The sequence below is a fragment of the Girardinichthys multiradiatus genome, chromosome 6 (genome assembly GCF_021462225.1).
Source record: "Girardinichthys multiradiatus isolate DD_20200921_A chromosome 6, DD_fGirMul_XY1, whole genome shotgun sequence".
In the NCBI taxonomy this organism is placed as follows: Eukaryota; Metazoa; Chordata; class Actinopteri; order Cyprinodontiformes; family Goodeidae; genus Girardinichthys; species Girardinichthys multiradiatus.
The window spans coordinates 39,457,742-39,485,579 of NC_061799.1; the positions used below are offsets into that span (position 1 = coordinate 39,457,742).

The 27,838-nt window shown below is 39.2% G+C and overlaps 1 protein-coding gene across 4 annotated transcripts in view; it reads left to right on the forward strand.

The window, feature by feature from the left end:
- Window positions 1-27,838, forward strand: part of LOC124869479 (contactin-associated protein-like 4) — a 255,881-nt gene that overhangs the window by 101,881 nt on the left and 126,162 nt on the right. For all 4 annotated transcript variants that reach the window (XM_047367336.1, XM_047367335.1, XM_047367337.1 and 1 more), the window contains one exon: window positions 22,252-22,362. In XM_047367336.1, the coding sequence (XP_047223292.1) occupies window positions 22,252-22,362 (111 nt within the window). The remainder of the gene's footprint in view (window positions 1-22,251; window positions 22,363-27,838) is intronic.

Here is a 27,838-nt window from a genome sequence, read left to right on the forward strand (position 1 = left end):
CAAAGTTATTTGTTAGTATTAAGTGTTTTCTCCAAAGAATGCTTTCCCTGTTGCAGTTTGCCCATATGTAAATGATGCAATGTGTATGCATTTAGGAGAAAACCTCCCCATATTTATGTATGTTTATTAGAGCGAATCATAATTGTGATCGCTGTATCAGTGTCTGCAATATTGCAATTGCAAAGAATAGCATTGTTGCAATAAAATGTAAATGCCAGTAATATATTTGGATGGTTTCTAACTGCCTATTACACACACCAAATGTGATATTTAGTAATAGTTAGTGAAATAATGGAACAGAAGTCAGTAAAATGTGGAATACGTTTTTTTTAACCTATCTTTATTGGTTTTAACAAGAAGACAAGAACATGTCCCTTCATTTACAAGTATAAAAAATATAACCCCCGACAAAACACACAAACACCGGGAAAGAAAGAAAAAAAAAAACAGGACAAAACACATACAGCAGACCCACCAACAGACCCATTAGCATAAAGACCAATTTGTTTTACCACACGACCTTAAGACAAAACCTCTTTCCACATGTCGAGTTGGATATTGTCACGACCCAGCCAGGTGAAAAAGATAGGCCACATTTCCCAAAATTTATCAACCTTGTTCTTGGTAAAATAGCTGATTTTCTCTAGAGCAAAGTAAAAAGTCATTTGTTTAATCCATTGAGAAATACCACATATTGAATCCTTCTTCCATGAGAATGCGATACAGCGTCTAGTTTCCAAAAAACCAATATTAAGCAGAGATCTTAGATTGTTTGTAATAAAGTCTTCAGGATAGATATTTAAAATCCACATTTTTGGATTTAAACGAACCTCCTTACCAACCATCTCGCCAACCACCCCCAACACTGCCTTTCAAAAAGCTAATATTCAAGGACACCCCCACATACAATGACAAAGACTCTTTCTGGTAAGTACATTTGATGCAAGTGTCAGAAATATTGGGGTTAAAATGGTGTAATCTAACTGGAGTGATATATTGTCTAGTTATCCATTTGTACTGTAACGGTTTGGAATTTGTGTTGGCAGATTGAGAATGGATCAAAGTGCAAACCTCTGACCACTCCTCGCTTGTACTGTATTGCACCGACTACGCCAAAACAAATTCCTTGTATGTCCAAAAACGTACTTGGCAATAAAGCTTTTCTGATTCTGATTCTGAAAAAGTTTCTCCCAAATCTGTTTCCCATGCTTGTAAAATGCTGGTCAAAGATTCCTTACATTTGTTGACAAACAGGGAGCAAAGAAGAGACACCTGACCTCTATAATATAGGTGGCTTATAGCAATATCTTCTAATGAAGACAAAGAGGGTAGATCCAGTTTATTTAGCTGCTTAGACAAAATGAAACTTTGAACCTGAAGATATTTATAAACAAGTTTTGTTGGAATATCATGTTTGTTTTTAAGTTCTTCAAATGACAAAAATACCCTCCCTGTATAGAGATCAGACACCTTGGTTATACCCTTGGCTGACCAGAGCTGAAAACCTGGATCCGCTCTACCAGGATGAAAATCCCTGTTACCAAATATGGGTGAGAACTGGGATAGTTGTTGTTTTTCCCCTAGATAATCCATTGCTTTCTGCCAGATCAACATTGTATTTTCCAGAAAAGGCCGTTTTGTTTGCTTAATAAGGTTTTTCCTGTCTGCTGAGTACATGAATAAGTTTATAGGGATATAAATCCCCTGAGACTCGACTGTGACCATTGCCGAAGGCAGGCTTGTAATGAAGTAAAACATAGCTGCCCTGATCTGGGCTGTCCAGAAACACCATAATACGTTCGGTAGATGTAGACTTCCCCTGTCATACGGCAGATATAACAAGGACAGTGTTAGTCTAAGGCGCTTATTGTTCCAAATAAAGTTGGAGAAAGATTTATTTAGCTCCCTAAAGAAGGAGGGGGGAGGCGAAAGCGGAATCGACTGGAAAATATATAAATATTTTGGTAATATTGTCATTTTTATAATATAGATGCGACCCATTAAGGAAAGAGGTAGCTTGATCCATCTATCTATTAGTTGCATAACTGACTCTGTAAGGGGGGTGTAGTTAGCTAAAATAATACCATTTATTATTGGGGTGATTTTAACTACTTCATAGGTAAATCCTTGCTTTGACACTACAGACGCAGTTGAGACTGGGGGACTAAGTCATTCTGTTTCTGACATGTACAATATTTCGGATTTAGCATTATTTATCTTACAACCTGAAAAACTCCAAAAGACTTAATTACATTCGATAACGCGGGCATGGTCTGTCCCAACTTGGAGCAAAACAGAATTATGTAATCTGCATATAGAGCTATACGATGTTCCAAGCTCCCTATTTTTATACCAGTTTTATTAACATGTTTGCGAATTTCCATAGCTAAAGGCTTGATGGCCAGTGTAAATAAGAGAGGAGAAAGGGGGCACCCCTGCCTAGTCCCACGTTTCAGTTTACAGGGAGACAAAGGTAAGATTTCAGCTTGTGGGTTTGGGTATATTAGCTTGGCCCTGCTGAGGAATTTCCCTATGATACCAAAACATTCAAGCACAGCAAACAATATATTGCCACTCAATCTTGTCAAAGGCCTTTTCTGCATCCAAAGACAGAATGGCATTGTCAGGGCCTTTTCAAAAATTACATTGAGCACCCCTCTGATGTTATGAAAGCCCTGTCTGCCTTGCACAAACCCATTTTGATCAGGGTGTACTATTTTGGGTAATAACGGCTCCAACGTCTTGGCCAACACTTTACATAGAATTTTAACATCATTAATAATAAGAGAAATTGGCCTATATGAGCCACACTGGGTGGCAGGTTTACCTGGCTTTAGGAGTAAAGAAATTATTGCTGCGTTGATCAAAGGAGGAAAAGACATTTTTTGAAGGCTTCTCGGTACATGTCAAGCATTGGTGCTATTAGTTTAGCCTGAAAAATGTTATATATTTCAATTGGAATTGCATCAGGTCCGAGGCTCTTACCACCTTTTATGCCGGATATAGCCTCAGATAGTAATTGCGCATGGAGCTCAAACTCAAATGTGGAATACTTTTATTCACTAAAGTCATACTCATGTTATACAGATTGGGCTAACAAAAAGAGAGCTGAAAAAATCTGGCTGTAAATTTGGCTCAACAGAAGAAAAACGTGGCAGATTTACATCTAAATTTGTTCATTCAGACCAGCAATTGACTCTGATAGCAAATGAGATTTTAGAAAAAATGATATTTAGAAAATTATTTAAACCATTTTCAGTAACCAATGGAAGAATATTTTTTGGCATTATAATTGCTGACCAGCTTTTCACATGTTTTCACTAATGATTGAGAATTTATCTTTTCTATATTTTATTGATAAGCCTTATGTCTTTGAAGTTGGAAGGCCTCCTTGCCATCACCCTAATCTTTAGCTCCCTCCACAGATTCTCTATCAGATTTGAGTCAGGATGCATGCCGGTGAAAATCCCAGTATATCAGCCATTTTTCAAATACTCTGACCAGCAATCACGCCATGTTCAAAGTCACTTTCAAAGGTATTCTTTCTTCCTCATTCAGAAGCTTGGTTGACATTCTGAGTCGTATTTCCAAGTACGTACATAGATAAAGGCACTGTGTGACTGGAAGGATTGAAAGCAAGCATTTAAAAGGATTTTGAGATTTTCGCTAAAAAGGAGTGCTGCAAAATTTCTCCTAATATGTCTGCAAACCCCCAAGAAAATGTCTTCGTCTTGTTGCCAAAAGAGATTTTCCCACCAAATTCTGTTGGGGGACATATACTTAAATATCTCAATAACAGGCAAATACATTTACAAGTTGTTTTAAGTTTTTAGTTTGGGTTTTTTTGCATCACTTTTTTCTGCATTTTTTGAAAGTCAGCTGGAAATGGGGTGGAGAGAGAGTGGGGGAAGACATGCAGCAAACGTTAAATGAAATGAACATTTGACCCAAGAAAAGAACTTCAGATAAATATTATGTCAAACCCCAGCACAGATTTCCAGTTTAACACTCTTATCCAAGGGACCTTGGAACACCGGTTAGCATAATTTTGGTTTCAGCATTCACACATCTCTGTGCAGGATATTACTGGTTTGAATGGTTGACTTGTGAAAGGTTGAAGATGGGCTTTTATTTGATGCCATATCTCCAATCTGTCATTTGAGCATTGCTAGTCTCTAGTGAGAACCAGACCCACCACCATTTGATAAAATTTCTAGCTTTTCGCTAAACTCTCTTCTAATACAGAACCATTAATGATCCAAGTCTAAAATTTAATACAACATCAATTATTTATTCATTAACTTTGTGTAGGTTAGAATATATAAACAGCCATAGATTCTGCTTCTCTCGCAGGGTTGGAGCAGCTGGTGTGTCCTCATCTTTATGTGCTGGTCCCAGCTTTATGGTGTCCCTCCTCCTACACATGCAGAGAGATGCTGATCACACTATGATTTTCTGTTGTGTAATTTTCATGAACCGAGTGGCCACAGCTTTCCAGAGTCTGCTAATGAGGAAACGTAGTGCGAGTCAGTTTGTGTAACGGAGAAGGACAGAACTGAGCCAGTGGCCGTTAAAATCAAAGGAAAGGGACTACATTTTACCAGAACAAGGCAGCATAAAGTTTGAGCTGAGCAGTGAAATGAAACAGAGCATGACCAGGAGAAGAAGTGTGCAAAAGAGAAAAATGGACAGGAACCAGAGTAATATAAAGCATTAAAGCTTAAACCTCAAGGGCTGTTTAGTTGTGTTACTCCCTCTGTGTTGCTCACAGATTCAGTGACATTTTCGTCTTCTAAGTCTGTGTAGACGCCACCATTTGCTCTTTTGATGCACTGCCTCATATCCCCGAGATGATTCGCTTTAATGAGATGAAGGAGGAGGATGACAGAGGATAGCAGGTATGATGAAGACGAGCAGAAAGAGGCTGAGGCTAAGTGAAGAGGAACCAGGTGGAGGAAGAGGATTAGGCTGAGGCAAGGGAAGAAGAAAATAGGAAGATAAGATGCCGTGTCTAGCTAATAGTTCCCCATGTCTTTCTTCCCTCCTGTGACATTCTACAATTTCACCCCTGCTGGCTTTTAAGGTAGCATGAATTTGTATGTCCCTGTTCACCGTTCAGCTTTGCAGAGTTACAAAAGAAGCAGGAATGCTCTAAATATGCATATTCGTGCAGACAAGTAAATGTTTAAAGAATCGCTTAATTTCTGGTATTTTTGTCAGTGTCACAACTAGGTATGGAGGATTTTCTGATGAAAAAATTTTAAATTCAGTCATTTTCAGACTGTGCTGCAGTTTCTGAGGAAATTAACATGAGTCATGCATCAATATTCAGGCCCTTCACACAAGATTAAGTTCCAATCCTTTCAGGATCTTCGGGGGAACTTCTGGGGAGTATTGTGAATGCCCAGCAAGGAAATTATTAATCAGAGAAGAAGCCAAGAGGCCTGGGGAGAGCTGCAGAGATCCATTGCTTAGTTGTAAGAATATATTGACAGCTCAATTATTAGTTTTGCACTCCACAAATCTGACAAGAAGGGGCAAGAAGTAAGCCATAGTTAAAAGAAAGCCATAAGGCATCCAGTTAGCAGTTTGTCACGAGCCATGTAGGGGACACAGCATTTGGAAGAAAGGTGCTCCACTCAGATAAGACCAACACTGAGCTTTTTGTCCTACATGTCAGTATGGGAGTTAAAAAACTAACATTGTAAATCACCTCCACATTCCCACAGTAAAACATGGTGGTTGCAGGATAATGCTATTGGATGCTTTTCTTGACCGGGAACAGGGAAGCTGATTAGAGTTGATGGGAAGATTGAGGGAGCTAAATACAAGACAATCCCAGTTATAAGAAAACCTGTTAGAAGCTGCAAATTTTTTGGAGCTGAGGTTGAGGTTCACCTTTCAGCAAGACAATAACCCTGAACTGAGGTGGAGCCATTGGACTAATTTATCGACCATCACTGATCAACAGTTGGTTTTTTAAGAGCGTTTTTTTGGAGGTTTTTGGTCTAAGGGTTAAGGGAAAAACATAGTCCGTCCTAGCCTACTGGACTCCACGGAGATCCGCAGGACTTGTCCGTGCAAAGCGTGTACGGTGTCACACAATAAACTGCTCGGCGGGAAAAAGTCTCCACATCGAACTGTTTTATATGTGACACACTGCTCCGAGCAGCCGGCTGCGATCACGCGCAGCGTCACGGACTCTGCACCGCACTGAAAGGTGTATTCCCCTGCTTCGTCCCTAGTGTGGTTGAATGGCCTTTAACTCCACCTTCTTTTCTTTGTGTTTTTACAAAGCTACACAACACATTAGCTGTGCCTCCCCGTCCGATGACGCCATGGCAGAAAGTGTAGGAATCTGTCACCAGAATTATAGGAAATTGTGCACTCAGAGTCTGTGCTGCTCACACTATGCCTGGATATGTTCTGCCCTTAAAGTTTCTTAATAGCACTACGTCTGCACCAGTGGCCCACCTCTTTAGTTACATCCTGTGGTTTACCTCTTTCCTCCGGTGTTGGAGCTATTTGTAGTTTAATTTTCTTTAGCTTTAAAATTCTTAGTTAATTTTATTCTTATTATTTTTTGGTTAACGTTAAATGGGGTTTATGTTTATTTAGTTTTAGTCTATTAATCTTATGTTTTCTACTATTTTGGGTTTATGTTTTTGTTTTGTTTTGGTTTTTTTGGGTCATCAGGTGCGAATGTGCATAAGTAGGTTGAGGGGGAAGAGGTCTGCACCAGGGTTAGGAGAGGCTGCAGATGATCATGGCTGTCTGTATGTTTGCTGACAATGGTGAATAAATCTAATGAAACGCATCCCTTGGAATGAACTGAATGAATAGTATTGACTATTGACTATTTGACCTGCGTAAAGCCTAACTCCTGACGGTGCCAGAATGGCCATTTGATTTGTTTAGCTAAAGGTTGAGGACAAATAGCCATTACATACGGTTTAAAGCCAAAGTTATCCCAAATAGGAGACTTTGTGTACGTTTTTTTGGCAACTAGTTCCTCCATTTTTAGACATTTTTGTTCCAAATTTGCAAATCAGTGCGTGCATGTGTACATTTCTCCGCCCACAAAAACGTCCAAACATCACCTGCTCAAATAGATCGCCAATCGTCATTTGTTGGACTGATGAATAACGGTTTGCAAAATGTTACATATCACCCAACCTTCCCCTAAACAGACTTGTTGACTTGTTGATACGTTACAATGGCCCACTCAAATCCCACACCTTGGTCCAGTTGAATAACTGTGGGAAGATTTAAATATTGCTCTTAACAGATGCTCTGCAAAGATGTGCATATCTGGTAGAGACATACCCTAAAGGACCCACAGCTGTAAATGAAGCTGAAGGTAGTTCTTAAGTATTGATCCAACGCACCTGAATACAAATACACACCACATTTTACCAAATTATATTTATGCAAGAAATAATAATTTTCTATTCCATTATTTAATTTTTATTATGGACTTAAACCATTTAATAATAAATTACCTATGTAAAAAAATCCTCCTATCTACACGCTACAGTTTTTTGCAAATTGCTCAGATGTGATGAACTTTGTGGGTGTATCTGTATTTGCATCTGCATGAATTCAGTGCAAATAATAAACTTTATCAAAACTGGATCAAATTCTAATGCTTTGGGAATTTTCCCCAGATGTTACAATCCATTGATGTTAGGTTTGGATTCTCATTTGTGTTTGTGTTCTCATCATCTTCCTGTTGTTTAATATGTTCTATAAGGTCTTGCCGTATCCTGTTTATATCTTTGTGTTCATTAGTATCAGTTAATTCTTGCCTTATTAGTTCATTTCTTTAGTTTGCAAGTTTATTCTTGTGCTCTATTCTTTGTACATTTGAGATAATTTCTGTTAGTCTTCTGTCTGACTTTTTCACTTGGTTTGATAGTTTCATTGGGTGTTACTTCAGCTCCACTCGTGATAATTAGTCTCTCTCCCTCAGCTTCCCTGCTTACATTTTGCTGCAGCTGCTCCACATTGTCTCCTGATTAACACACCTATGTCATTCTCCACACCTCCCTCAGCAAAGAAGCTCTCTGGTTCTCTTTGTTCACCACTGGATCCACCTGTTTTCATTCCCATTACACTTCCCGTTATTCCATTGCCTATCACTTCCACCTGTTTCAGTCTGTTATTCTGCCTGTTCCTTTCAGGTTGTGCTTGTGCTCCTCATCCCACGTTCCTGTCTGCACCTGGGTCCTACTCCAAACACACACCTCATGACACCAGCAACTAATTTTCAAAAAACAGAAATTTTGCTGAAACATGTTTTTGTCGTTAATTTCATGCCTTGTTGTACTTTCCTCACCATAGTCCAAAATCTTATCACAGAACTTTCCTCGAGTAATACCCTGTATAGCTACAGGAGGTTCAAATCCTGATCAGTTATTTTGCAACGGTGTGATAAATTCTCACCCCAGCAACTACACAGCAAAAAATTGAATTCCTGTATGGAGGCTTATTATCAGCTTAAAGATAAAATACTTTGAGCCCAGCAGGAAGATAAAATTTTAGAGAAGCGGTGAACAAATGTGTGTTACTGGTCTGGAGCGATGCCATCTGCAATCTTCTGCCCCATAACCTCTAGCAACACCATCAACAAGATTGTCCTGAAGAGGAACTGGAGTGAAACTTTGTTACAAAGACTCCTGTTCGTCAGCTGATGATTCATCCAGAATGAAAAGTTTGTTCTGGGAAAAAAGACAACCTAGATGGAGAAATCAAATAAGGAGGTGGGCTAATTAGACAAGATTGATTTAAAACAATTTAGTGACAATTTATTAAAAAAGAAAAGTTAAAATTTATCCAAGAAAGACAGAAAAAAATCTTGAAACGAGGACACGGGATCTAATTTCCTTGATAGCAAAGAGATGAACTGACCTGCAGAAACAGACCAGACCGTTAATTAGAAGTTTGGAGACAAAATGAGGAAGAACAGGCCGTCTTCACTAAACTTTAAGCCTTATTACATAAAATTAAAATCATCTCTGTCAAATCTACACCATCTAACAGTGAGTGACAATTTATTCTTACTGCAAAACGTCATTGTTTCTAAGCCACATTTAGATTTTACAAAGAGGAAACAGCATAACAAGGTAAAAGAGGATACCTTATTTTAGCTTTGGCTGTAATCATCTAACTGCTGGGTTTATAGTAGAGCCATTGCTCCTCCACATCAAAAGGATTCAGCCGAAGTGGTTCATTTGATCTCCAGAATAATCCGAAGATACTTAATGTCTTTTCTAGGATGCCTTGTGATCATCCACAATAAGATCTAAAGTTTGCTGCGGTTAGGGATGCCTGGGATCCCCTCCTGGATCTGATTGGATGGATGAATCCATGGTCAGGCAGCTAATAAATGTATATTAGGACCACTTGACCAATCTAGAGGAGACTTTGCCCAGGGACAAAATCTTTGATTCATAGTTTTTGATAGTTTTACAAATTTCTGTGTTCTTCTTCTGGATTAATCCAACAGATTAAATGTAGTTCTGAGAGACTCGTACTCACCCTCTTCTTCAGACAGTTAAAGGAAAATTTGACCAGAGTACAATCACAGTACACGTCCTCTTTTTTCCTAAACGGAGTCAGGTTTTAACCCTATTTCCTGCCCAATTATAGTATCCTGTGAAGGCTTACATGTAAGGACAAAAGTTCTGCTTTGGTACTCGTCACCATTAGTTTTTGAAAATCCAAGAATTCCTCAGTGAATCAAAGAAATACGCCAATTTTATGTCAGCCTCCAGGCGAGCTGAGCCGGGATTGTTAGAGAGGCAGAGGAAGGCGGGGAGCAATACATTATCTGCGGAGAAGTTTTTTAAGGAGCACTTATCTTTTAATGTTTCCCGAGGGAGGATGGCTGCAGAGATGAGTTTAGCTGATGCTGCGGCTGCTGCAGCTGCTGTTGCGTTTCAGCAGAGGTCTGGAAAGAGCACACAAACACACATGAGGGCAGAGACTGTGACCCTCAGTCAGTCACAACATCCAATTTTTTTTCTGCAGAGCTAAAAGTATTTCTTCTGAGAAAGTCAGTGCATGCTGTGGGGGTTTCTGGTTCTACGCACTTCTCGTCAGTTTGCAAGAAACTTCTTCACCCTTATCTTAACAAAGGTTTCCACACAGGCCATTTCCCAACTCTCAAAACAGCTTCTGTTAATTGATGTATATTGCTCCTGATAAATCCAAAAATAGGCAAATAGAAGTAATGCAGCTTTGTTTCATTGCTGTTCCTGTTATAACAGAGTAGATTGGACTCTAACCTCTTTGGATGACAGTCTGACAAACTGTTCTTTGCTGTTCATTTAACCATGACGATATTTTGAACATTAATGCACATGCTGTTGTACCACATTTCAAGGACATTATTGCAATGACAGGGTCTTTTCTGGTCGAATAAAATGCATAATCCGGGTCAAAGGTTTCATATCTCATGTGCTAATTTCAACTCGGAGCCCAAATTTTCTTCCAGCGAGTCACCATCACGTTGTCAGGGTCGCTTGCTGTCAAGCCGTAGCTCTTTAAGCACTGATTAACTCTTTTTTAGCATGCTTTCTACACAAGATGCCTTTAAAGCAAACAAAGATCCTTTTACCTCCCAAACTAATTATTTTCTGTATCTAAATGTTAATAAATGGGGAAGATGAAGATTGTAAAGAGTGTATATTATAATATTTTAGGTGAGGATTAAGGTTAATCAAACTGTTACGGCCTTAGTTTTTTTGGTTGTGTTTTTTTTGCTGTTCTTCCTTGCAGGGTTTGAGGAGAGGCCTTCTGTAGGTGCTGCTGGTTGGCTTGATTGCTGCCTGTTTATTAAATACTGCCACACATGCTGCTGGAGTCTCCCCCTACCTCCTGACATCTTTATTTGTTTGGTTCGCAGCCTTTGTTATTGGATTTGCCTAATTTGATTATTGATTGGAGTTTTCGCTTAACCTGTAATATGGCTTTTCATTTCAGGTTTTTCAATAATGCAATCACTACAATAGACCTAGAACAAGGTGTAGGTTTTCCAATCAAATATCAAGTACAAAGATCTGAAAAAATATGTGAAATAACTTACCACAATGCACACGGCTGCTGAAACAGTCTACTGGATCTTTATGTGTGACTTTGCAGACTAATTAACAAAGTGGTTCAGAGGGAAATTGTGTCTCATTATACACATGTTGAGGAATATGCATAAAATAAATCACGAGCATTGTACTATGGAAAATCGTTGCAGTGCAAGTTAGGTGCCAATTAAGCTACTATCCCTCTCACAAGTATCTGACTTGTGTTTTGGTGAATAATGCAAAGTAAATAATGCTCTAATACTGAAGCATATGTCAGTTGATCTACAGGTAAGGCCAGATGGCTAGATGTTTTTGTTTTGCATGTCAAAATACTCTGTCATGACTCAGATCATCACAAATAAACCATATAAACTGTAGACAGGCATCACTTCAATTAATTTGATGCAGTGTTGCAGCAGAGGCCCAATGAAAATATTAGTTAATTTCATGTTGCACCATGCAGGTGCTCTGTCTGCTTCCCTAAAGATTCACTCACCTCGGCATGCCAATTGCTTGAAGTAGCTCCATTGGCAAGCCAACCTGACCTCTTTCTGATTAATTGTGGTGGTAGACAGTGCAGCACACTGTGCATTTTACACTTTTCATTGCAATGAACAAGACCGTCAGTCAGTCATTTTCTACCACTTATTTCATAGTGGGTCACAGGGGAGCTGGTGCCTATCTCCAGCAGTCTATGGGCGAGAGGCGGGGTACACCCTGGACAGGTCGCCAGTCCGTCGCAGGGCAACACACAAACAACCATGCACACACTCATTCATACACCTAAGGGCAATTTAGAGTGACCAATTAACCTAACAGGCATGTCTTTGGACTGTGGGAGGAAGCCAGAGTACCCGGTGAGAACCCATGCACGGGGAGAACATGCAAACTCCATGCAGAAAGACCCCCGGCCGGGAATCGAACCCAGGACCTTCTTACTGCAAGGCAACAGTGCTACCAACTGCGCCACCGTGCAATAAACAAGCACTAACAAAATGGTGGTGGGTTGTAAATGATACCTATACTTCATAGATGTTGAGCTCAAGAAAAGAAACATTGATGCCCAAGGAGAAAATATATTTTTTTCTCCTAAAGGATGATGCCTGTGGTTCTCATGGACCAGAGAGAAGTTTTAAAACTTGAGATTCGCACAGGCAACCTTCTAACTGGGAGGGAGCATTAATCAACAACTGTACACACAACCGTTCCAACCCAGCTTTTCCTTGGGATGACAAGTGCAAAAATGTCGGTTATAAATAACCAAATAGCTTTTGAGTTTCTGAAATGTGCTGGTGAGGATGCTGCAGCTTTCTTGTAGGTGCCCTGATGCAGGGTTTCATGCATTAGGTTTGTAGTTTTAACTGTTGTAAAACAAAGTGACAAATCTTTCTATGCTGCTCATAGATGGATAGTTGTCAGTGTACAGTGCTGCTTATAAAATCTTTTAATAACTGGACTGACCTGTACCTTTGTATTTGCTATAACAATGGTGGTTTTGCAACGAAGATAACAAATGAAATTCAAGCTGTTTTTTTATACAATACTGTTACAAATTACACTGGATGCAAACAGCTTTTCAAATGTTACATATCAGAGTTTCACATGTCCTCACATTCACCATGTCCTGAAATTTATCTTGTGAATTAAACTACCTGCAAAAGACACAGATGGTGTGACACATCTTACTCGACCCACTGGCCGTCTCTCCGTCTGTCAATCTATCCATGTTTGTCCATTCATTAATAATCCTTCCATCCGTCTGTTCATCCAATCAACCATCCGTTATGCACAGCCATTCAATTCCTTAATCTTTCCATCCATCCATTTATCCATGTTTGTCCATTTATCAGTACATCCATCCATCATTCCATCCATCCATCCATCCACGTGAGAGGGTAGGGACACATATTTAAAAAAGTTTGTTTCTTTTCTCTGTCTTTCAACCTGCAAAACCAAAAACTTTTGAAAGAAAAACACATTTTGATGTACACTGTTAAGTATCTGATTCATTAGAAAGTAAAAGTGAAAGTGGGAGTGAGGGACATGTAACTTAAATCTTGAAGTAACTTGAGGTCCTGTGGGCTGCAAACAGATTGTCTTGACCTGCTCTTTTGGCCTTTTCGTTTGTCTCTGTGCTGATGAAAACTTTGTGTAGATCTTAGACAAAACGTCAGTGCTTGAAGCTTCAGGAATAACAATATGTTTTATTTACACCTCATCATTCTCTCTGTGTTAAAATACTGTTGCAGCATATTTGGAATCTTCCCATAACAATTTTGCAGTGATGGATAAAGTATCTTAAAAATATGCAGTCAGACCACAAATTTTAAATATCGAAGCATTGCTGTTAAATGACTTCAGACATATTTACTGTAAGTCAAAACCAATCCCAGAGAACAATTATCTAATTCAGAATCTCTACTAAATAAATCAGGCAGCTCAGATACAAAACAACACTGAATCTGGCCTCACATTGCAATATAAGCATTACATTGATGGCTGCAGACCCTTTACAAACACCCCATGCTGCCCCTAGAGCTCATTTGCATAAAAATAGTTTGTAGTATAGGCTTTTCTGCTGCTGCAATGCAGTTTTCCATTTTATGAATCCCCAGCATCCAATTTCGTGTTTCCTTTCCGAAATAAATTACATTTGCAGAGGTGTTTGGGTGATGTGTGCGTGTATTTTCATTTGAATAAGGAAAAAGAAAAATAGTTTTCTTTTTCCCACTGAACCTTGTTGGCCTGCTGCACTCCATTAAGAGAAATTTATGTTAACTATGTAAGCATTGTTAACTTCCTGGAGCTTGTGAAATAGCAGATATTTTATCGTACATAATTCTGGTAATGCTGGTATGGAGGCTGCAGCGCACAGCATTCACTGTACATCCACATATTTCTGGCTTCACGGTTCTCAGAGATTGTTTTGCATTTCTGCAGAGGAAGCGAGTGTAAGACGTGTCTCCTGACTTCTCTCAGCTCCTCTGTCAGTTACGCCTGGCAGTTTAAGGATGAAGCGATTTAAGATAACCGCTGAAACGCAGCTTGTTGTTGTTTTGATTATATCGTTTAGCTGATGTCTGTCTCCCGTGCAGACGCCTACGTAGCTGATCAGTGTGATGATTCTCAATAAGAAGGAGGATTTTATTCCTGCTTCCAAGGGCAGTGACAGATTGGTGAATGTGTGGGTTACTGAACATTCTTGTATCTACAGATTCTGGTGAGCACAATGGACTTGTTATTTACTGCCAGTAGAAGAAATCAGGGTGATTCAGAAGTGTGTTTGCCTTAAGGATGCAGAATTTTGGGTGAAAAACAAGCGCTCTTTTTGTTACTCTGAGCCTGAAAGACAAAGTGCTGAGCTGCTCAGTTTAGTAGCTGTCAGACAAGCAGACTGTTATCTTGCCAGAAGTGTCAGCCCTCCTGAGAAAAAGACTGTCAGAGAGGAGGAGAAGGTCAGACCTGAAATATTGAGGTTTCACAACTGAGCCAGTGCCTTGGAGCAGCAGCAAACACTGAACAATGTTTTTTGATCTGAGTGTGTGTAAGAGAGCAGAATCACTTTACAGATTCCCATTTAAGCACTGGCTTAAATTACAGAATCCCATTTCTTACACTTCACATGTTCACAATGCACAGAGATGTTTTCTGCTTGAAGACATTTTAGCTCCTCCAGAGAGAAAACAGCCATGCTGGAGTCTCATTATTGTGCTTACTGCTGTGAGCTCGGTGCCGATAAATAACCTGACTGACAATCATACCGAGAAGCTCCGAAGTCTGTTTGTTGGGCTTATAGGGTTCCTTAATGCAGGACTTTACGTTCTCTGCTATTTTCTGGGTGATGGATGGAGCTCATCAGTATTCAGGGTTTCCCGATCCGTCATGGACTCTGTGGGCACTTTGTTATTCAGTAAGAAAAAGTAGGAAAAGCTCATGAATAAGTTTTCCTCCCTGTCTGTGAAGGTAGGCTGCCTTTTCAAGAAGGATTCCATGTATTTGGCTTCTTCTCTCCAAATGTTGCTTTAAATCTTCTGGAGTTCTTAATGCGGTCAAACTTACTATTTTCCACCTTAGCAGAAAGATAAACTTGACACTTTGAGAGCTGACGAAATGTCAAAAGGCTGAGTGATGGATGTCCAGATGGATATTTGACTGTACAGACAAGTTATTCCTCATCAGTCAGATGTCAATGAGTTTTCATTTTGCTCCCAAATAACTTTTTGTTTCACCGCCAGAAATAACTTTGTTCCCATAAGTTTTTTAATTTTTATGAGAAAAAAAAAAAATTCAGTAATCTTTCAAGAGTGAGAACTGAAGTCTTGATTTTCCTAAAATTTGAGATTCTTTATAAAAAGTAAAAATAAAACGGCAGATGTTGACGATTTATATGTAACTTAAAATTCCCCAAACCTTTGCAATGAGTGAAAGTAACATGTTAAATAAAAAGTCAGCCAGAAATTGCCATATAATGTAATAAACTGAAAATAACTGTGGTGCTGTTAGAAAGTATTTACTCCCTTACAGATTTCTTTTGTTTTTGCTGTTTGTCACACTTAAATGTAATACGTTTCACTGTTTCTTAGTTTGGGAGAATTCCAGTTTACAAAGTCAGGACAGATCTTCTGTTGGACTTCCTCCTCCGGGTCAAAACATGATATAGTTCCTCCACTTTTTTGTGTTTCAATAGATTTTCTTTCAATTTCACACATGCTGCATATGACATGGATCTTGTCAAAGTGATTTTCTCTTTGCATGTGACCTTTTAATTGATCATTAATCATAAATTAACATTAAGATAATTGAGTTTTACATACCCCTTAAGCCATTTTTAATCATTTCCAAATATTTTGATTTTATTTTTGTTTTTAGCTGGAGGTGCAGATTGTAAATGTCAGGTAGGAAGTGTTATTCTCTTTAAAATCAAATTAACAATTTTGTTTGCAGAAAGAATCTTCCTTTGTTTGCATTGCAGAGCTTAGTATTCAGAGAGGCTCTCAGTTCAGCATCAGGAGGGTCAGTGTTGAGGTTCGTTGGCTGCAGAGGCCAGCAGGTATTCAACATATACCTCCATTTTCCTCTGAGCTGTCTGTGTTTGTGCTCCACTGGTCACACCGTCAGGGCCATCGGCTCCTAAATGCCAAATATAACAGCTCGGTGCTTTTTAACTCCACTGCCTTCTCTATCTCTTTGTCTCTCTGAAGTTTACCTCGGCAAGGCTATGCTCTTACCACACATTATCTCCTCAGGGATTACAGCACTCCAGGTTGGAGAGCCGTCCCTCTTATTTTTCCTCTTTAGACCATTGTCATTCACCTGCTTTTCACAATAAGAGCTCCCCAACACATACTTTAACGAGTGTCTGTGAATTCGAGGCCTGCAGGGATAAAAACTGTAAAGAGGAACATCAGAGGACTACACAGTTGGATTCCTCTGATGATCGTTACATAACTGGATGGACCTTAAAATAAATATAATCTTCAATCTACTCTTAACATTTCATAATAACTTTAACAATAAAGAAGGATGTGCTCTCGTATTCTGGAAATTGGAGAGTTTTAATGGAGATGAATGAAACATTTTATATATCTTTGTGTCCTGCAAATTTACCCTCAATTATTGGCTGCTGCAGGAACTCGTTTTTTTCTCTCAGTGTCTGAGCCAAATGAAGGAGAATGCTTTTCTACAGCTGCTCTCTGTCAGAATCTTAACTTCAACTCCAACTACCTCATGTAGCATTACCTAGAAATTACTTTTTCTGTTTGTTTACGGCACTGGTAGCCTTTATTTTTCTCTGTGAATATGGGTCATCCGTTTTACCCCAGCGCCACCGCAGCGTCCCAGGTTGAAGTGACCTTTTAAGGCAAAAGGACGTGTCCTGAAAAAACTAATAGACAGACTGCATAAATTCTTGAGTGTTCTGACAGAAAACATTTTGACAGCTGAGATATTGTAGTGCAGTTAAACCCTCGTGAATCAATCCATGAAGACACAGAATGATTTTGTGTAGAAATATGACACTTTTAGTTGCTTTAAATTACTGCCTTCATGTTGTGCAAAAAAATATATATATATTTTGGGGAAAAACATAATTAAGTAAAACAGCTTTACAACAGCATCATCTGCAGCACAACACACAGATTGAGCATCCAGAACCAGACAGGCTATGTTTAAACTGTATCTCATTGTTGTAATAATGTTAACCAGGTAGGGACAAAGCAGACTAAAAAAGCCCTCTATGTTTTCTTTGCTCATGCTTTACGGAGCATTTAATTATGTTTTAATACACTTTAAACATTGCTTACTTGGCGAAGGAGTCCTGAAAAGCTGCTGCACTCCAATTCAATCTCAGGTTTTCAGGGTATTTTAGTAATTCAGTCGAAGTCTTCAACATTTTTAAACTGTTGCTGCAAACAACTGGGCAGCATGAGGAAATGTCATGGGGATTTTATGCTAATATTTAATTTAATAATTTTCCAAGTCTGGAAAAATATGAAACAATGTTGAGTATTGAAAAATGTTAGACTTTCTAAACTTTTTGTCTTATAACATTATCTAAAAGATGAAAACTTTTGGAAATTTAAGGGCTTTTTATCATAATTTATAATTAGATAACCTCCTTTTGTTCTGGTTTATCAAAAATAACCTGATTCTTTTCAAACTTGTTTTCCATCTTCGATTTTTAGTTACTAGTAGATTAATTCCACTCATTTTAAAATAAGAATGAAATTGCATTTTTGTTACTGTTTTGGCCTGGAGATGATTTTATTTCTGTGTTTACAACCAGACCCAAGGACCATAAACTGGGTTTGGTTTAGAACCCAAACAAGGCATATCAATTTCTATTGTTTGGAGCTTTGAGATTTCAAGGATCAATTAAAATTAAATGTACAAAACCAGACTAAGACACTATAAAAGACTATAGAGTTTTAAAATTTAACAAATCCTATCATATTTAACTGCATGAATTCAAATGTGCAAATGGCAGCATGCATATTTGATGGGAACCACTGTTTCCTGCTTTGAGGCTTAAAGAAATGTGGAAACTAAAATAATCCGTGTTTGGAAAATTTTCTTAAAACCTTTTTTAAACATGTCTGATATTACTTTAATTTGCAAAATTATGAGGCTGCAGGGACAATCAAAAGGCAGAATTAGGCTTGTGTTGTTAGTGAACTGATGTTGACAGAGTTATGAAAGCCTAAAGCTTTGTTGTCAGAGATGTGAACCTGAATCACTCTGCTCTGTGAATCATAGTAATTGGCTGTTGCCTCAGTAGTGGAGATCAGCTTTCATAAACTGAGAAGCCTTGTTCTTTTGAATTTAGCTTAAGTGTAGCAGCGTACGATGAACAACAAATACTCATGGTGCTGATGCTTATACCTGTGATCCAATCAAACACAAACCAGACAATGCATGATCTAACAGAACACTGGGTTTTCTGTTGCCAAAATCAAGGATAAACACAAACATATATAAATGGTTCAATGAAACGATTTCCACGCCTGTAAATGAAATAATAAATTTAAAATGTATTTGCTATGTATTATACGCTGCTCAAAGAAATGAAGGGAACACTCAAATAACACATCCTAGATCTGAATGAATGAAATATTATCATTGAATACTTTGTTCTGTACAAAGTTGAATGTGCTGACAACAAAATAACACAAAAATCTTCAATGGAAATCAAATTTATTAACCAATGGAGGCCTGGATTTGGAGTCACATACAAAATTAAAGTGGAAAAACACACTACAGGCTGATCCAACTTTGATGTAATGTCCTTAAAACAAGTCAAAATGAGGCTCAGTATTGTGTGTGGCCTCCACGTGCCTGTATGACCTCCCTACAACGCCTGGACATGCTCCTGATGAGACGGAGGATGGTCTCCTGAGGGATCTCCTCCCAGACCTGGACTAAAGCATCCACCAACTCCTGGACAGTCTGTGGTGCAACGTGACGTTGGTGGATGGAGCGAGACATGATGTCTCAGATGTGCTCAATCGGATTCAGGTCTGGGGAACGGGTCAATAGCTTCAATGTCTTCATCTTCCAGGAACTGCTGACACACTCCAGCCACATGAGGTCTAGCATTGTCCTGCATTAGGAGGAACCCAGGGCCAACCGCACCAGCATATGGTCTCACAAGGGGTCTGAGGATCTCATCTCGGTACCTAATGGCAGTCAGGCTACCTCTGGTGAGCACATGGAAAGAAAGAAATGCCACCCCACACCATTACTGACCCACTGCCAAACCGGTCATGCTGAAGGATGTTGCAGGCAGCAGATCGCTCTCCACGGTGTCTCCAGACTCTGTCACGTCTGTCACATGTGCTCAGTGTGAACCTGCTTTCATCTGTGAAGAGCACAGGGCGCCAGTGGCAAATTTGCCAATCCTGGTGTTCTCTGGCAAATGCCAAACGTCCTGCACGGTGTTGGGCTGTGAGCACAACCCCCATTTGTGGACGTCGGGCCCTCATACCATCCTCGTGGAGTCGGTTTCTAACCGTTTGTGCAGACACATGCACATTTGTGGCCTGCTGGAGGTCATTTTGCAGGGCTCTGGCAGTGCTCCTCCTGTTCCTCCTTGCACAAAGGCGGAGGTAGCGGTCCTGCTGCTGGGTTGTTGCCCTCCTACGGCCTCCTCCACGTTTCCTGGTGTACTGGCCTGTCTCCTGGTAGCGCCTTCAGGCTCTGGACACTACGCTGACAGACACAGCAAACCTTCTTGCCACAGCTCACATTGATGTGCCATCCTGGATGAGCTGCACTACCTGAGCCACTTAGTGGGTTGTAGAGTCCATCTCATGAACCACGAGTGTGAAAGCACCACCAACATTCAAAAGTGACCAAAACATCAGCCAGAAAGCATAGGTACTGAGAAGTGGTCTGTGGTCCCCACCTGCAGAACCACTCCTTTATTGAGTGTGTCTTGCTAATCGCCAAAGATTTCCTCCTGTTGTTTATTCCATTTGAACAACATCATGTGAAATTGATTGTCAATCAGTGTTGCTTCCTAAGTGGACAGTTTGATTTCACTGAAGTTTGATTTACTTGGAGTTATATTGTGTTGTTTAAGTGTTCCCTTTATTTTTTTGAGCAGTGTATATTTTTATCATTTATAGATGGATTTTCTCCACTAATATTTCACCGTTGTTAAATATAGGGGCATAATTCTTGAAAACCAGTGAATGCAACAACAATTGGGTAAAACGTATTGGAGTAAATGAATAAAATTATATTTATCTTTTTTATTAAGTTTACAAGTTTAAAGTTTATTAAGTTTAAGTTTAAAAAAATGATTTAGTCAATTTTTACCACATTTTACTGGCCAAAGAATTCAGTAAAATTATTTGTGTTTGTTGGCAAAGCAATAATTGTATTGTGCAGTTTCTATATTTCAGCATTAATTTCCTATTCTGACAGTCCTGGTTCTCCATATGTTTCTTTAAGTTAAAAAAAAGCCAACAAATTAAACCAAATAAAAATGTAATATTGAATAAGACATAGTATAGTATGTTCTTTTTATTATGTCAATCAACGTTAATCTAGATGTGCACAAATGTTCCTCCCTCCAAACGTAAGTCATCTGTATTCTGACTAACGAGTCAATGAGGATACTATTCACCTATGAATTAACTTCATTTATCCATTCAGTGAAGATTACACCTTTCACTGGACAGAGAAACCTGTTTTCATCCAGAGAAAATTTCTACTGCCTTTAAATGATCAGGTTCTACTCTCCTATATTCACAGAGTAAAGACTTGAGAAACAGAATAGCTAAACCTATTTGAACAAATCTATTTTCATTTTAAAAAGCTGATGGTTTGGAGATAAACGTCTCTCACCTCTCAGCATCAGTGAGCTCCGATCATGCTGTTTTTAACAACTAAACTATCTTTCTCCTCAGCTCTGAAAACAATGATAATCCATCTGCAGCTTGTGTCAGATTTTGCGACGCCATCACTTTCATGACTTTGAACAATGGAACTGTTTATATTCCTGCTAAGAGAAAAGATGTGGCTTGTTTTCACTTAGCTAGCATTAACCTAAACTCCTGCTCTGGGACAAATTATTAGGCAGTTTTCTGATGTGTCCTGTCTTTGCTATACTGAGGATATTCAGCTCCATTGTTTGTTTAAGCCAACCGAATATTCAAAGTTGTCCTCCTTGATAAACTGAATTAGCAGTATCAAACAGTGGCCAAGTGACAACTATTTGCAGGTGAACTCTGACAAAACTGAAACTTTAATCATTGCCCCTGAGAACCGAAAAGCTGAAATCAAGAAGTATCTTGGTGCAATGGCATCTTCTATGATACCTGACCTCAGAAATCTTGGTGTTATTTTTGATTCTTCCATATCTTTGGAGTCTCATTCCCATGGATACAAAAGCTCTTACTGAACCTGTGCAGTGATGTTCAATCAAAACTTTATGCTACCAGGTTGGATGGTTGGATATAAGGCTGCTGCTCCGATATGAAGTAACATTAATACAGGCACCTATGTTGTTTTGCTGTGCTCAACATTCAGAAGGTAATGTGAGGTAATGTTTCAAGCATGGGATAACCATTCTGAATATTGTTGTGCAAAAATCCTTGTTCAAAGGACAAATATCAAAATAGGGCTGCAACTAATTATTATTTTGCTAATCAGTTAATCTGACCACTATTTTTTTGATGAATCGATTAATAATCGGATAGCAAAAGGTGCTTAATAGGAAACTTATGACAGAATTTGAACCAGGTGAAGCTAACTTTATGCCACTTGAGGAGTTCTGGATGGAGCATATTTACAGACAAAGAAGGTGTTTCATCTTAAATGCAAAATATATAGATTTTTTGTACAGTTTTGGCTTAAATACCACTCTGAGTGGGTTGTTCTTTCAGCAAATGGCATGTTTTATTGTCTGTATGCTCCAGTTAATGATTATTTGATTACTAAATTAGTTTACGGTTATTTCAAGAATCCATTAATTATGAATTATATAATGTTTTCAGCCCTATATCAAAACAGGATGAACTAACAGCAATGCCTTTTCTTCTACTTCTGACTCAGACATCAGCTGTACGGGCTTTGTAAAAACTTTCAAATGAGCCCTTTATATGAGGATTACATGAAAAACATCTGCATTTATTGTAACAATCTCTATTTCATCCTTGTTTCTCAGAGGTGTGTGACAGTGGACTAGTTTCCAATCTGCCACCGTCATCCTTCAGGAGCTCCTCCCAGCTGTCCAGCAGCCATGCACCAGGTTTCGCCAAGCTCAACAGGAGAGACGGTGAGGAACAACAGTCACTTGATGATGCATGTCTGTGTGTGTGTCGCGCGCGCATGTGTGTGTGTGTGTGTCTGGCAGGATCCATGTTTTTCTAAGTGGGCTGAATGCTGATAACACTGTAATTGCTGTGAGTATTAGAGCCTGACTTATTGTTCATGCTTCTTGTGTTTCTGAGAGGGAATGTGTGGCTGTGGTACACATGAATCTAATAGAGGCAACACTATGGATGGATCAGAACCAATCTGTCTGTCTCTTACTTAAATTTAGCTCTTTCTTAGTGGAAATCTACAGAGAGGAAACCTCCCCAAGTAAACATAAACAGGGACATTATTCTTGGGTTTGTAAAAGTTGTAAGGTAAGTTTCTTACTAGATTCAATGCAGAGTTTTAGAATAAAATGAAAGAAAAAACAAGTTGTAGATGCTCTCTGTTCATTTTCTATAGGTGCTGTGTGTATTGAACACATTTATCCTCTCATAGAAAGGATAAGTGTGGAAAGTGTTTGCCAGTCCATCATGAAAATCCCAACTGGGAGGAGAAATGCCGATTCGCAGCTTTGACAAAATAAAGATTGTTGTTTTCCTGCTTCAATTTCACATCAAAGCCCAGAAACAGCAAGGAAGGAAAGACGGGTTTATTCTGGATCAGAACCATTTCTTCCACATGGGAGACAAAACGCTGGCGAAAAATGCCAACTCGATTTCAAATGATTTTAAAAGTTGAGAATCTAAAACATCACAAAGTATTAACCTCTATCTTTGAACCTTGTAACTTTGAAAACTTTTCAGTTTCACGGAACATTAAATAATATTCAATTTAAGTGAAATTTACCAAATGCTTCTGTTAGCAGTAAATGAAATGAGGTCACAGCGGTCCTTCCTGTACTTTGTTACAGAGTGAAAATCTCATTTTTATTGGTACCCTTTCTGAACCCTTGCTGCTTCAAACTCTACTACTGTAATGAAGTTGACATTTTCTTGTCTTTGATTAACCTATAAGGAAAAATGTCCGACATCTGAAAACCTTTAAACATCTATGTGTCACTAAGGTTCAAGTCACTTCAATTTGGTTTACATAATTAGCACTAAGTTACAACAAATGTCATCCCAACATAAATAAATGTCCAAATAGATATTATCAAATTCAGTTCAGGTCCAGTAAAGAAAGACATTTAAACAAAGAAGCACTGGGTCAAGAGTACTTTCAATAGTAAAGAAAAACAGAGAGTACTTGAAGTTAATGGAAAATATAGCACAATAAATGGTTTCACAGGGGAAAGAAACAGTGCTAAAAACAGAGTTGTTTTACTTTCCTACAGAAAGTGGCACCACAGGAGTATTCTCTGTGGAAACGAAAACAGGAAGAAGACATAAAGTCATAGGCAGAAATTGCCATGTTGGTTACTCTGTCCATCAAAGTTATGTATTTAAACATGAAAGTACCAGCAGTACTTTCTATGGCAAAAAATAGCATAAAATAAGAGTACACACATAGTTAGGTTTAATTAAGTTCTTATTGTTGTACCTGATTAAATTAAGGTTAATTATAACATTAAATTAAACATAATCAGTGGCACCAATTGTTCCATCAATGATTCCACCCTGGAAGGAGACATATCTAAAAACAGACATAGTGACACAGGAGCACTTTCTGTGAGAAAGAAAAACAAAGGCATAAATCACAGTTGAAACACAATGGCAGCAGTACCTTGTCAATGACTCCACCCAGGAAAGATTCAGTGTATCATAGAAGCGCTGGTCTAGGACTTTCTACTAGAAAATAAAGAGGTAACACAGATGTAATGGCAGAATTAATTGTCACTGAAGCTGAATATATAAAGGGCTGGCAATTATAGAAGGTCTGACCCAGCAGTACTAGAACATAAGCAAAGACATAAATTGAATGGCAGCATCTCTCTCAGTTACTCTGTTAAACAAAGAGCAGCTAAACTACAGCTACAGCTGAACACATCAAATATTTCCTCCTGACAGCTTTCTTAAATCTCCTCATCAGATGGGCAATCAAAATATTAAAAAAAATACATTGTCAAATAGTCTTGATGCTAACGGTGTTTACTGCAGTAGTCACTAATGAAAGCTGTTAGATATACTTTAACAATGATCCTAGGTTTTGGACAGTGTTGTTTAGGGTGGGGTTAGACGGCAGTGGGGCCCTTTAATGACGCTGTTACAGAGGGATGCTGTTGCTGGATGTAGGGTCTTTTTTATGCCCTGGCATAGAGTCGCCACCAGCAGCTTTATTTACTCGTACTCGTCGTCTTCTGCTTTATCCGGGACCGGGTCGTGGGGGCAGCAGACTCAGCAGAGACGCCCAGACATCCCTCTCCCCAGACACCTCCTCCAGCTCCTCCGGGGGGAGCCCAAGGCGTTCCCAGGCCAGCCGAGAGACATAGTCCCTCCAGCGTGTCCTGGGCTGTCCCCTGGGCCTACTCCCGGTGGGACGTGCCTGGAACACCTCCCGAGGAAGGCGTCCAGGAGGCATCCGATATAGATGCCCTAGCCACCTCAACTGGCTCCTCTCGATGTGGAGGAGCAGCGGCTCTACTCTGAGCTTCTCCTTGAACCGCCACCTTAACGTGGTTGAGGGGTTTGAGTGCCCGAATGATCCTAGAGGCTATGTTGTCTGCGGCTTAAATGTCCCTGGTAGGGTCTCCCAGGGCAAACAGTTGATGGGTCAGTCAAAGAGCGGTTCAAGTCACCCTCATGACGACTACGAAATTGAGGCATGTGACGTGGCCTCGGTATGGCGGAGCCGGGGTCCCATGAGAGAGCGCCTGGTGGCTGGGTTGCTCCTCGCGGGACCCGGCCGGGCCAAGCCCGAAGGAGAGATGCGAGGCCATCCCCAGTGGGCCCACCACCTGCTGGGGGAACCGTGAGGGACCAGTGCAAAGAGGATTGGGCGGCAGACGAAGGTGGAGACCTCGGCAGCCCGATCCCTGGATGCTTAGCTTTATTTAATTACTCTGTATTAGATACTACTCTATACTCTAAACTACTCTATATTATGAAGTCTGTTATGCCGACACCAATGCTTCCAAACATGTCTAGTAAATAATTCATTAATTTGGTTTTGTAGAGTGAGTACAAATGAAGGTAAAAACTAAATCAGATCCTTGAGGGGAACCAAAAACCTAATTTTAGCTCATTTCCTTTTTTGGCACTTGTTAAACTTGTTAAAGTTTTTCAACTTCTTTGTTCTTCAAACTTTACCTTGATTTAGATGATCACAGTGGAGGTCTGAAGGCTGTACTTGGGACAGCAGAAATGGATAATGACGAGTATTTTGATTGGCCTTACATCAAGGCCTTGAGGATGAATTATTCAACTTTTCTATCACATTTGGTTTCAGTTCTCCACCTTTTTTCCATGTTTATTCTCATTTCATTTTTCACATTTTATGTATCAGTTTTTCCTTTTTTTAATCTCCTTATCTTCCTCTCCTCACTTCCTCACTGCTCCTCTTCTTTTTGTTTGGCCCAGAACGTACGCGTCAGTCTTCTGCTCCTTCTACGCTACATTTCATTTTCTTTAGCAGGAACTAATTTAGTCGACGCTGTCCTCTTGCCAAATGTTAATAGCACTCTTCATGTTTAAACATTTTCTTTCTTTTGTAGGCAAAGCTGACAGTTATCAGTGATGCTGCTACAATTATGCTGAAATGTGACTTGAAAAGAATTGCTGTGCCAGAGTAATCGTTTTTCCCTCAGAGATTTGAAAGCTGAATTAAACTTTAATTGAAGGCTGTATATTGGGGCTGTGTAACAACAGCCAATGAATTGGTTCTTGACATTCATATTCAGTTATCCTTTGTGACCTCTAAGACTCTTTTCATTGTGCTACATGATTAACTTTTCATCTCTGTGAAAAATATCTGCATCTATTTTTTACATGTTTACAATGACAAGAAGTGGGATGAATTTCAAAACGTTTCAATTCAAACATTTAATGTAATATGTTTACATTTTAATGTCATAGTTACTCAACATTCTTATGATCTCAGTTATGTTTGTCAATTTTCTACAGAATAAATAAAAATGGTCACTATAAATTTATGCTGGACGTTTTTTGCAGTTATCTACAGCTTTAAGCATGGAACCAGATGGATGGATATTTGTTGCGATCGTCACATTGCATGTTTTCCTGATATTGTGCAGTCCTGTAACTGATATCTGTAGAGTCTTAGCCCTTGTTTGTTTTATAATTACACTATCTGACATTGTGGGGAATTTTCTGAGATGTTGAGCAATGGAAGGATCAGCAACTGCCTTAAATGTTTTTCTGTCACCACTTGGAATAAGGGGCCTCAACAGCAGACTCAGTCATCAGTGCCAAGTTGAAAGTTTTAATGGAAGTCAAGAATGCAAGTGAGGATAGTTGCTGGAGCTAATGTGAATTTGTAAACGCTTGTAGGTGAATTGTTCTTGAGAGCATGCTCTGAGGTGAAAGAATACCCGATCATGTCACCTAATATGGATTTTCAAAAATGTAGGAAACAAAGAGGCCAAGACTAACTGTTTAAGTGAGTCAGAAGATCTGGCAACAATCAGGGATAAGACTACCTAGCCAGCCATTCTGCTTGTGACATTCCCTTTAAAGAAATGTCCTTATAAACCTTCCCAGATTGATGGGCCACAACAGTTGCTTCTCTGAGGTCATTGCTGGTGTCTTTCCATCCTGATGTTGTGTTAACAGACACATGTAAGCTGCCAAAACTCCACCGCGTAATTAATTAGTAGCACCTGGCTGCCTGGCTTACTGTTACTGTGGTAACAGGAATGGAAACCTTCTATTTTATATGACTGTATATATCACAACCAACATTTTCCAGCAGCATTTCTCACTTGACTATATCATAGCCACATAAGGCGTTTTCATAGACATCTCAGGTAACCTGCAATTGACCTGTAGCTAAATGTGCAATTCTGGAATACTGTGCAAATGTAGTTTTAAATCCTAATATCAGATTAACAATTAACATTCTTCTGTAGGTTGTCTCCGCTGTCAATCAAACGTGCTGAAGAAAAAATTAAATAAGGTTTGAATCAAGTAGGTTGATTTCTCTGAGTATAATAGACTAAATACTGATTTTTTGTTATTTGAATTGAAACTATTATATATGAGGTGCCAGGATTTTTCAGGCTGCAGCGATTATTCCAGTTTGCCCCTCAGAGTAGTGATGTCACGCTCCTGACCTCCATTAATCTTCTCTTTCAGCTGTGGATTGTTGGATCTGCCATCTTGACAGACACATGGGAAAAAGGAGCCAAAGATATCTCTTTGATTTAAAGCGACAGCCGTGACTTGAAGTGTTTAGACCATCCACCGGCATTTTACCTACATAATATTAGTCGCAGTTATTCTGACAGCGAGGACACAGCAAATCTTTGTACGCCTCTCATTGGTCGAGTTGTTTTTCTTTAATCTCCTTCTTCTATTCTCCACAGTCTAATCGCCATG